We start from the raw sequence: 11,992 nt of genomic DNA on the forward strand, positions 1-11,992 counted from the left end.
TTTTACCCATGATTTATAGATCAAATGGTTATTTTGGAACCAGAGCCTCTTGTTTTACTATAAAGTTTTATTTATTTCACACTTCCTTTGGGACTTTTCTGTATCTCTGCAGTTTTTTCACGTCTAGTTTTACTTCCTTTATGCATCTTTCCATTACTCTGTGTCACTTTGTGGTTATTTGTGCCTCTGTGCATCCCCGTTGTGAGGTTTCATTTTTTTTATTGTAGGTATTTTGTATCTGTTTTGAGAATTTTCCATCTCTATGGAGATGTTTTGTATTATCTCTGTATTTTTATATCGTTTTAAATCACTTTGCATCAGTTTTGTTATTATTTTCTCTCTTTCTGTCTCATTGTGATATTTTTATCCTCGTGTCACTTTGTGATCATTTGGGCCTTTTTGTCTGCTCGGCCTTACTTTGTGTCTGCTTTTTGCATCTCTCTGCCCATTTTGCATGCAGTTGTGTAACCCAGCTTTTGTTGCTTTGCATTACTTTAGTTATTTTGCATCTTTTTTGGCTCGTTTATAGCTCTTTGTAATTTTTTGTGTCTCTAAGTAGCACTATAGTTAGCTTGGATAATTTTGTGGTCACTTTTGAGTGTCGTTGTGTTTGCATTGCATCTGTTTATCTGTGACTATTTTGCATCTTTTTGCATTAATTGTATGCCAGAAAAGTCCCTTTAACCTTCTTAGAGCAGAAGCCCAACTAGAAGAGCAAGAAAACGTGGCCTTCTTTGTCCACACGGGAACCAGAAATCTTTGCTGGTTTAATATTAAAAGTCACTGATTGGCTGCCTTTACTGTTTAAAGGTTCCATCCAACTTTATCCAGCAGTTTCAGGATTGATTTATTTTCCTTTAACCCCGTTTACTGCATATACAAGGCTTTTATATTTTAAAGTAGTATTTTTACTTCATTTATTAAAGTTAAACTTTTTTAAAAATATATCTGAATAAATTATCTCACAAATTAGTCAAGAAAATAATAACTGGCTAGAAAAAAAACAGATTTGGGCAAATTAGTTTTTATTATTTTGATATTTTAACATCTAAAACTTAATCATGAATAAAAATGAACAATCTGGGCCTTTTCATATAAACTAATAAAAACTTTGTTTTTTGTTTTTACCAGACACCAAAATGCTTTTTCTGCCTTACTGATGACTAATAGTTTCTATTTTATAGTTTCATTCTCACTCAGACTGGAACTCTAGTCTGCAGTAGGCCTGTATGTACGTGACTGTGTATGTTTGTCTCCACCTAGAGGTTAAATCTGGAGGCTGGGGTTTTCTGTTCAAAGTTTAACCAGCAGTTTAGTCCTGGTTACATTTTTACAGACTGCTGTCAGAGCAAGAAACAAACAGTTTAAAAGAGACATTCAAAGACCAAAGTTAAAATTTCATAAACAAATTCATGTTTAAACTTAGAGGAAACACTTCTGCCTCTGCAGGGTAATTATGCAAACCTGTGCCTTCACAGTAATTTCACATCATGAATGCAGCAACTTAATTTATTAAATCTTTTTCTTCTCTTTTAGAAAGGTTTACTGTTATTTCCTGATAGATTAAGAATTCCCAGTTCATTCAAATGCAGACTTTGTGCTGGCAAAAGAAAATTTTAAGAAGTGCGTCTGAGTAAACCCAACAGGAACAGAAACGCTGTCCTGAAGAGAAAACAAACCTAGTATATCTTTCTTTTCCTGGTTAGTGTTTCTGCAGCCAGCAGCCAGACTTTTTTTTTACTATATGGAGAGCCAGGAGTGCCAAACTGAATGAATTAATATTAAGACTGTTTCCTTTATTTTGCATCAATGACAGGAGCCCACCTCTGTCCTCTGTACAGTCATCAACACATTTTGACAGCATAACATCACCTTCTGTTTGCCGAGTCATATGTTCAAATGTTTTAGATAAAACATATCAATCACTCCTACTTTACATAAATATTTAAATTACGTGAAATTGAACTTTGGAGAATAGATTGCCTGCATTGCAACTCATCCTTCTTACCTCCATAGACTCCATATTAAAATGTTTAATTTAACAGCAAAAACAAACTTGTTTGCAAAAAGGTTTTGGCCTCTATGGATATTTCCCCGCTTTATGACAACTGAAAAGGTTAGCCACCGAGCATAGTGTGGTTTATCCTCCTAACTGTAATAATCAGCATAACTCACAAAATGAGCTTTGTTTTTACTCAGTATGACTTGAAATGAATAATTGTGCCCATAAAAATCACCAGAAAAATGTTGAGCAAGGCCACAGAGCAAGTCATCTGAGGGCTCCATTGGAACTAGGAGTCTCCCCCTGCTGGTCATTAAAAAGCGTTCACCACAGCAGGTAGCTCCACATTTAAAAAAAAAAAAAAAAAAAAAAGGAAAAAGGCCCCACCAAACACCCTTCCTGGAGAAAAAAATCCCAACGGATTTGCATCCCTTCTCTGGATCTCCTGCTTGTTAAACACTATTAGTGTGCACCACCACACTCTGAGCCATGTGGACAAAAAAACAAAGCTGACCAGACTGGGCGCCATCTGAGGCCTAAACTTTCACAGGGATTGCAACATTATTACAAACTTGTTTAATGCAAAGATCCACCACTGTAACACGTGAGAAAATAAAAAGCCTCTCCAACAGCTGTTGGATCAAATCATGTTTATTAATGTGTTCAGGAAATCCCCACAGAAACAGTTTATAGGGGAACTTACAGATTTACAATCATTCTTGACAGAAGTGCCAGCTCTAACCCCCATGGTTCAACACTGAGGACGACCAGCTAACTGCACACCCATTCCCCTCAACAGGTCTACCACCAAGTCCTTCCAGCTCGCCGACGAGCCTCCGACAGAGTACTTACTGTGTTGGTCTTTTCTGCCTGTAAACACCCAGACGTCTGGACCGTTCACAGTTATAGAGAGCCTTCATTATTTTATTTTTTATCATGGTTTTTTTTTTTTTTTTTTTGGTGCCAATCCTTCATCCCGACCAGGAAGAAAAAAAAAAAGATCACACACAGCTGGATGCTTTCAGACTTTCAAAATAAAAGTGCCAACCGTTGGTGAGAAGAAAAAAACTCGTCTGAGGCCCTCGAGGATGCACTTTCTACTTCCGTATACAGGATTTGTCATACTGCTCAAATGCATTTGGTTCAGCAGTCAAAGTACAAATAGAAATGCTAAAACTAGTTACAGAAAAAAAAAACATGTAACATCTCTTTAAAGGAATAACATGTGATGCCTGTGAATGTATTAGGACACCTGCCTCAGTCTGAAGTGTGCGAAATGTCCAACACCTTGTATCTGGCATGGAAACACTGAAGGTCATCTCCAAAAAAAAAAGAAAAAAAAAAGAAAAAAGAAAAAGGAAAATCCTAATTTAATCCCAGGATTTAAACGCCAGCAACCCAAAGTCAAGAATTGCATATTCTCGTAGAGTTTAATTTTTTAATTTTTTCTTCTTTTGTGCTTCACGCTCTCACTTAGTGGTGGGAGGGGAGAAAGGTAGTGTTCACTGGAGAACCATTGCTAAGAATAATCTTTTATATTCCAATATAATAATAATATTAATAAAACAAACAGCATGATTTTCAGATGACACCAGAATGATCAAGGATGGGATTTTCTCTTTTCTTACTTTTTTTTTTTTAATTTTCCATTTTTTGTTTTTTTTTTTCCATTTGCTTCGACCTGATACAGGTTAAGATGCAATTTACTGAATCTCTTGGTGGGTTTGAGGTCTCAAAAATCAGATTAAAATGAACACCTAAGCACTGAAGGTGGGAGGGAGGGGGGCATTTCTAGTCAACATAGATATATTCTACAGGGAGGAGTGGGGGGTTGCACCCTTGCTCTTTCTTTGCCGTATGAAAACCGTGCTTCCTCTGAAGAGTAAGGGCGGGGCAGAACAGGGTCAAGGTGGGGGGGGCCGTGCAAGACTGAGATTAGGCGAGGAGGGGGGTAGGCCGAGCGGGGCAGAGACTGAGTTTGGTGGATGGAGAGAGAGAGAGAGAGAGAGAGGGGGGCTTGAAAACCAGACTGCTGATTCCACAGGAGGTGTGTAAAAGGCACGCCAGGGTTACTCCCGATCCCAGCCAGCATACACAGAGACGCCTTCACACCCACACATCCACACAGGCATACACACCCACAGCCACACGTGCACACACAAGCAGCACAGGCTAGAGCCCCAAGAGTACTGACGAGGAGGAAGAGAAAGCAGGAGGAAGGCGTTGAAAGAAAGAGCCGGGGCAGAGGAGCTAGAGGGGCGCAGAGGGGGGCCTGGATCCGGTGCTGCCGCTGTGTCGAAACAGAAAAAAAAATAAACAACAAACAAACGAAAAAATAATAATTCAAAACTGCTGGAATGGATCATTTCTGGTTCTTCAGCTGGTTGGAGAGCCAGTCGAGGCCCTCATACAAGCCGTCTCCGCTGGTGGCACAGGTGGCCTGGATGTACCAGCTGCGCTGGCGGAGGGCGTGCAGGCCCAGCTTGTCTGTGATCTCTGCAGCGTTCATGGCGTTGGGGAGATCCTAGAGGGAGAGGAAACAGCCAGTTATGATGCAGTTCTAACCATTCTTAACCATCTGAACCAAAAATACCACAAGCTTTCGTCAACAGTAGAAAAGCTTCTGAACAGTTCAGCCAATGTGAAAGTGCCTTAATCATGCACTCTCTTTAATGGCCACTAGGGCGGTACAGCAGTGGCTGAGGGGAGGACAAAAACACTTCCAGTCCAATACAAGTGTTCGGGGGATCGGCTCTCAGTAAAACTTTCCTGCTGAGTTTATGAGTACAAGTCATTTGTTTCAGGTCATATTAAATAATCTTATTTTTATCATTCTGAGAGTCAGAGAGGAGGGTTATCCAGAATAGATTATGGTGGGGGCCAATAAACATCTAGTGATGTCATAATGTGGTGACAGATCATGGGGGTTGTTTTCACAACAGCCTGAACACTGAATGTGCTAAGGCTCACTTATTATTCATTTACTGAATTATCCTTAGTAGTAGTCGTAATACTGATTTAAGTTTCATATTTCTATTAATATTTACATTTGGATTTTATTATTTTACTATAGGGATCTATTAATACACTACTTTATATTAATACAAGTTATATTACGCTGCCGTTATTAATACTAATGAATTCCATTTTTGAGGGCTTGAACATGCTCAAACCCTCATGAAAGTGTGCACACTTGCCAGAAGCAATGGAAAGTTTTGTATTTAATGGGCCCCTTATCGATAATTTTGTTGGTTCCCTCACATCCTGCACTTATACTGTGCTAAAATCTGCACACAGACCAGAAAGTCTGCAAAGATGGACCAACAACTGCCTCTCTGCAAGATTTTGAACAGAACCTCCTGCTAACCGAACACAGCCAAGCTTCAAAGGTGTGAACTTGACACAGAGCATGCAGACACAAAACACCAGATGAACATTTGAATCTACATGAACTGATAAACCTGCCAAAACAGTGAAGATGGTGTTAACCTTTCTCCTCAGGTTAACAACACTCAAACATATGACCTGTTCTGATAGGTAGATGAGACGATATCCTGTTGGTTTTTCTCTGCTGTCACTGATGTCTGTGGTTAGGTCTATTGGTTAGCACATTTAAGATTTCAACAGATCAGTAACAAAGTGGTTTGTAGCGGTTTTAGTCACGGTTCATTTAGGGAGGAAAAAAAGGTGTTACTTCTATTAAATCTGTCTGAGATTTATCATCATTTGCATTTTTCTTGACTGACAGAGTTCTGACAAACAAAATGAATGAGCAGCCTAACATTTAACAAAGATCCTTATCTAATCAATGCTTTCTTTTTTCTCAATACATGTGAACTACCGCAGGGCAGGTTTCAGAATAGAGATCAATGTGCAGATGTTGATCCTGCAGTGACAGCTGTTCTTCATTGTAAAAAAATAAAAATGAAATAGCTTCTACATATGTACTGTATTTGTTTTTTAAATATTAGTTTTATCAGGTTATTGTTTTTGGCTTATTTTTGCCAGGACTCGAGTACAGGGCCTCAAACCAGCAACCTTCGGGTTACTAGTGGGATGCACCAATTTATGGACTTTGTCTCCCACAATATGGCCGCCTGATATTTCTGCCTGCCCACATTAACACGGCTAGCTACAAGCTCCCCAGTCCTATCTCAAAGTATATAAATCCCCGACAGGGAAACATTTAAGGTGGAAGTTCACACCATTTTGATACTTGCATTTCTGGCTCTGAACCAGCAGAGGCTTTTTTTTTTTTTTAAATTAAAGAAAGGTCCTGTACAAATAAAGTCTTGATCTTTATATCTGAAAGCTTTTACATCCAAACCAATTGAGAAGTAAATTTTGAGGCTCATTTCTTTTCTTGGCTCTGCGTGTGTCTGAAACTCAAACTCACCTGTTTATTTGCAAAAACGAGCAGCACGGCGTCTCTGAGTTCGTCCTCAGCAAGCATTCTGGACAGTTCCTCCCTCGCCTCGTTCACCCTCTCCCTATCGTTGCTGTCCACCACGAAGATGAGCCCTGCATACAAAAAAAAAAAAAAAAAAAAAATACAGCATAAAAAATGCTGAAACATGTCTTCATTTATATTCTGGTTACAATACATGCTCTATTGTCCCAGATAAAAAGCTCTGACTCTGTTCCAGTAATAATTCAGTCTGGACCAGCTCTCTTGGCCATTTATTAATCTCCAAAACAGTAAAGTAGAGTGGGCTTTAAATTTAAAAAAAAAAATAGTATGTATGAGTAATAATTTGTGATTTGGCAGCTGCAGGTCTGCTGACTGTGAGAATATATTAAATCCAGAAGCTGTTAAACACATCAGTCATTTGTTAAGTTCAGTACAGATTAATTTATGACTTAAAGCTGCCAAATCATTTTCAGTTGTCATAGATCATGTGAAAGCTGTATTTTGAGACAACCGACAGTTTAATGACCGTATAAAAAAAAAGCTTCATGACACGAATGGATGGATGAAAGTACAACAGTGTTCTGAACGATGTTTTCCTGCTTCAAATTTAACACAAAAAATAAAGACAAAGCCAAGAAAACTGAGGTAATTTTGTTAAATTTCCTATGGCTGAAGCACACTTCCTGATCTGTGTGCCAGCTTGTTTGAGGAAATGTTTTATCATACCCACAGCTCACCGAATGTACAAACAGGATGTTTTTATATTCATGTAACAGGGGACGGCGTGATCACATGCTCAGCTCCGGTCTATAACTGAGATACTATTTGTTTGTGAAGCTAGAATCCGTATGCAGCCTCACTGACCCACCTGATACATTACAGACTCTGTGCTGAGATGTGAAGGGCACAAAAATGAAAGGAATATCTACAGGACACACAGTGATGCTGTTAATTTGGTCAGTTTGCCTGAAATTTAGGATTCTTGAGACTCAGCTGGTGTTCAGCTGAGGGATCATGATCAAGGACAGGAGTGCTGGTTTTTCTTGGCTTTGAGGGTTGATTCTTTATTACCTTAAGCAACAGATAATTACGCATTTTTAGGTAAACGCCAATCTGATATTTTGATTAGATATTGGGTTAATCCTATCTACAGAACCTGGATCAGATATCAGAGACAATAATCCGCTATATGGTCTGAACTATTCAGTTCTCTGTTTTTCATAGCGCAGAGGAAGCTAACAGCGACGCGGTAACTTGGGAACATTTCACACAACACCAACCAGCAACTTTCTACTCATGTTTACTAATTATTACAAAGTTGTACAAACTCTCATTTTAACTCATGATGTTCGGACAGAAAGACGTCATAAATGTGGAGGCTTGACAGACACGGTTCAGTGAAACACTTGTTAAGAAGGCTTTATTGGACTTATGGGAAAGTAACTTGTAAACTGAATTAATATCATTTTAACAGCTCTGATAAGCCACAGACAAACTCAGTTAAGCAGTATTTTTGCATTGCACTAATTCCAGGAAATGTGGCTAATCATGTATTACCTCTGCCAGAGATCTTCTAATATAACTGAGATTGATCACTGTTTGGACTTTCTCTTCATGTTGGGATAAAGATGTCAAGCTATAATTCAGAATGGCCATTTTCATTATGTTTTTGACAGAACTGATAGAGACAATTTCTATTTTTAGATATTCTAAGCATTTCAGTTGTAATACAGTAACTTTGTCTGAGCATTAAGGGCATCACAGCACCATGAGACATTTGACAGAGAAAATTATGATCACAATTTTCTTTACGTCTCTACAGGTTAAAAACAGTCAGTGTTAAAAACCTAAAACAGTGATGGGCAGCTTCCCCCCCCCCAAAAGACAATACTGACTTAGATAACGTAAGAACAGGGCCATACTTTAAACAGAATTTTCTGTTAGACTGTCAAAAAACCACTTGCATGCTAAGAACTTTACCATTAGAGTGAAGATGTAACAGGTCATCATAAAAAAAATGAAGTGTCATGTCTTGGGGAGAGGCTAGACCATTAAGGACAGACTAGATTGAGATGGTCCGCAGGTCTAATTTTGCATAGAGCTTAATCTTTTTTGCCTGGAAAAATTATGGAAAGAATGATTTTCTGTCACCTTAATCATGAAATCATTAACCAATACTCGGCACTCTAGCCCAAACACAACTTTCCTTGTTTGCTGTAGAAGAAAATTCTGTAGTCAGACATGCTGTTTGTTAAATGATGCTGCGTCTTAGATCATCACTGAAATGATTCACACATTCAATTTCACACTTGGGTGCTCAGTATGTGGAAGGTGATGTTCATCTAATGCATGCAGGGAAACCACAGGAGCACTGATGGCAGTGCAGCAAATAAGGTGGCTTCAATCACAATTAATTTCTACAGATTAAAGATACCACAAAATGTTCAACTTAGTTTGCTTACAAGCCGGATCATGAGTGGCAAACACAAGACAGCATAGGCCTATACATTCTGATGAGTTACACATCAGGAAACAGTAGAGGAGTCACACAATACGCCCTTTGAGAATGGAACAATGGCATGTGAGTCATTGGTCTCTTTAATATCCTCTATGCACCAACGAGGCCACCTACGGGCAGTAATGCTCACTGACACAACTGCCAGCTAAGATAATGCCACTGCACACCCCCCTTTCACCTCACCTTGAGTGTTCTGGAAGTAGTGGCGCCACAGCGGCCTGATTTTGTCCTGACCGCCCACATCCCAAACTGTGAAGCTGATGTTCTTGTATTCTACAGTTTCAACATTAAAACCTGCGAAAAGGAAAAAAAAAAAAAGAAAGAAGAGGAAACATAGATGAGTCACTAAAAGGCTTTGGACCACTCGATAGTAAACACTACACGCAGGTAAAGATTTCTACAATTTTTTTTTTTTTCCACTGTTTGTTCCTAATATGACTTTTTTATTTTTAAAGTCAACATTTCCTGACTGCATTTTAATCAAGAAAAGGTCTTCAGTTACTCTCATTTTATCACTTATTCTTTGTTAAACCACTGATAAAATGAAATGTCCCAAAAATCTGACATAAGGAAACATCTGGCTGCTGTTGATCAAAACACATTAAACTTGGACGCACAAAAAAAAAAAAAAAAAAAAAAAAAAAAAAACACTAATCAAAAATTACCATAACTGCTTAAAGCTACAAAATGATTGGTCGCCCTGTTGACTGGTAATGGCATTCACCTGCTTTTGTGGCCAATATTTATCACATCACTCCTGGTTAAGTTTTTTTTTTAAAAAGACTTTAAAATAGATCAGTTAATTTTAATTATGATTTAATTACTTCCCCTGAAACAAAGTAAGAAGCAAATAGCAATAAAAAAAGAAAATAAAAACAAAAAGTAGATATATTAGTCATAGCCCTAAGTTCCGTAACAGTGTATCCCTAGTAATTAAAACAAATTAACAGTCAGATGTTTAAAAGACCTGAAGATCTGGTGAACAGGATTTTTTTTGTCCTCTCAAATAACAATGGGAAGTAACTAACAACTTACAATCTTCTCATAGCAGTCTAAAAATACAGCTTCTTTACAATAATGACAGTGGAGTGATAGATGTAAATATTCATACCAATGGTGGGAATGGTGGTGACTATCTCTCCGAGTTTGAGTTTATATAGGATAGTTGTTTTTCCAGCCGCATCCAGCCCCACCATTAGAATCCTCATCTCTTTTTTGCCAAACAGGCCTTTGAATAAGCTCGCAAATACATTCCCCATGGTGATGAAGCTGTCAAAGCAGAGACGGAGACAGGGTTAAGACAGTGTAAGGTCTGCTGTTAATCGGTTTCAGTGCAGTATGGTGAGAGGAAGTGAACACAGGGAAAATGTATCATAGAGAAAACAGCTGACATCTGGACTGATTTACCGTCGTTTTATCGTTAGTTCATAGAGGCACACCATATTAGAGCAGTTCGATGACAGCTGTATATTTAGTCGAAAAAACGAGGTACATTGTGTGACACACGGAGAAGAACAAGTTAAATGTTTACACAAACGAATGACTGAGGCTTTCGTCTACGACTCTAAGTTAAGAGCTAACTCTGGCCGTCCACATCAGCCATTAACTTGTACACTACAGAAGTGTTAAAACTGCCTATGTGTCAATTATTTTACAGCAGAAAAATCGCATATCCTGAGGCTAAGCTGTACAACAGTGGATAAAGCGAATAGCTAACTGATGAAAAGATAAGAGAGGCCTGTTCCAGCTAGAAAACTCTGCAATAGCAGGTTAGGGTAATGTTCCTGTACGAGTGAGCCGTCACAAGACGCTAGCTTTCAACTATAAGGTCAAGCTAAGTTAATGTTAAAGTTCATAACAGTATGTGTCAATAAAGGCTGAAACGTTCTGCTATGTGAACGCGCAGATTTTCTGTGAAAAGTCTGAAGTTTTCTGGTCTCTTTACCTGGTTACCAGCACTCGAAACAGGATACAGTTCGTTTCACTAAGGGCGGATGCTTCAGCTAGATAGCTAGTTTTCCTAGCATATGCTAACTTGCGACGAGCAGGCGACACCGTTCGTCAACGGTCTAAAGACCACTGCCGGTTACAGTATATATTATTAATACATATAACGATGACCTGCTACGAAATCCACCTGGAAAACTGAGGCCTGGTTTCTGTGGCGTGAATATTAAAAGAGCTGATACACGGTAGCTCGCTAAGCTAACAGCCGTTAGCTAAATGCCGCGTCACAGTTGAGAAAGAACCTCGTGACGTCATGCTCAGGCGAAACTAAATCGAATCGCTGGTACCGCGCGACAATCGCCGTACAATAAATGGCGTTACAGGCAAAACACAAGCGAGTTTATGTGGGTTATTACCTTTAAAACGACAGCTTCTCGATCTTTCCGTTATCTCTCACTGTCACCCCAAAATGGCGTCTTGCGCAACCAGGGAGACACCGGCGTACGGCCACTTCCCACTATCACACCGCGTCCAATCGTAGCACGCATGGTGTAACGGATAACCCGCCCAGATGACGCCGCGGTCCAATCAGCGTGTCGGCAGAGCCCTGTGCGCACAGTGCACAAAATGTCGAGGAAGTGAGCCGTACACAAGTTTATTCAAGTTTCAGACACTGAGAACCGGGCCCTCAGAGTTTTTCCTGTTTTTTCCCCTTTTTTTAACCGACGAGAAATGACTACAGGGAAACAGAAATCGGCCACAAAAGAGACAAATAATTATAATAACGATTAAATGACATGAATAACCACAAAGACATGCAAAAAAGCATACAAGTCAAGCGGAAACGATCCATGAGATCCCCAACGAGTACATGGGGCCATGAATAAAAATAAATAACCCTAAAAAGACACCAATAAATAAAGAAATCCACACATAAACACAAGGACTATAGGGAGTCAAAAAACAAAACACAGAAATACAACATTAGAAAAATCTGTTTGTAGTTCATTGTTTTTCCTCTATTTTATGTTTGCTTATGGTCATTTTGATGTACTTTTTGATCGTTTTTCTTCTTTATGGATATTTAATTTGCTTTTACTTTTAAGCACATTTT

The 11,992-nt window shown here is 38.9% G+C and overlaps 1 protein-coding gene across 1 annotated transcript; it reads right to left on the reverse strand.

Annotated features, from left to right (window-relative positions):
- Positions 1-2,637: 2,637 nt before the first annotated feature.
- Positions 2,638-11,400, reverse strand: arf2b (ADP-ribosylation factor 2b). Its single transcript, XM_063482508.1, has 5 exons — positions 11,295-11,400; positions 10,043-10,200; positions 9,115-9,225; positions 6,399-6,523; positions 2,638-4,526 (listed from the first exon to the last, which is right to left on the reverse strand). The coding sequence occupies exons 2-5, from the start codon at positions 10,188-10,190 to the stop codon at positions 4,365-4,367; spliced, it is 546 nt and encodes a 181-aa protein (XP_063338578.1). The 5' UTR covers positions 10,191-10,200; positions 11,295-11,400; the 3' UTR covers positions 2,638-4,364.
- Between the last annotated feature and the right edge of the window lie 592 nt (positions 11,401-11,992).

This window comes from Pelmatolapia mariae, linkage group LG8 (assembly GCF_036321145.2).
Source record: "Pelmatolapia mariae isolate MD_Pm_ZW linkage group LG8, Pm_UMD_F_2, whole genome shotgun sequence".
Lineage (NCBI taxonomy): Eukaryota > Metazoa > Chordata > Actinopteri > Cichliformes > Cichlidae > Pelmatolapia > Pelmatolapia mariae.

What these genes read in the sequence shown, in the direction of transcription:
- arf2b (XM_063482508.1), bottom strand. Translation starts at nt 10,190, where the DNA reads ATGGGGAATGTATTTGCGAGCTTATTCAAAGGCCTGTTTGGCAAAAAA. An exon ending in CACCACCATTCCCACCATTG is followed by an intron (nt 9,226 to 10,042) that starts GTATGAATATTT and finishes TCCTTTTCGCAG; the next exon opens with GTTTTAATGTTGAAACTGTA. An exon ending in TCGTTTTTGCAAATAAACAG is followed by an intron (nt 4,527 to 6,398) that starts GTGAGTTTGAGT and finishes CTCTCCCTCTAG; the next exon opens with GATCTCCCCAACGCCATGAA.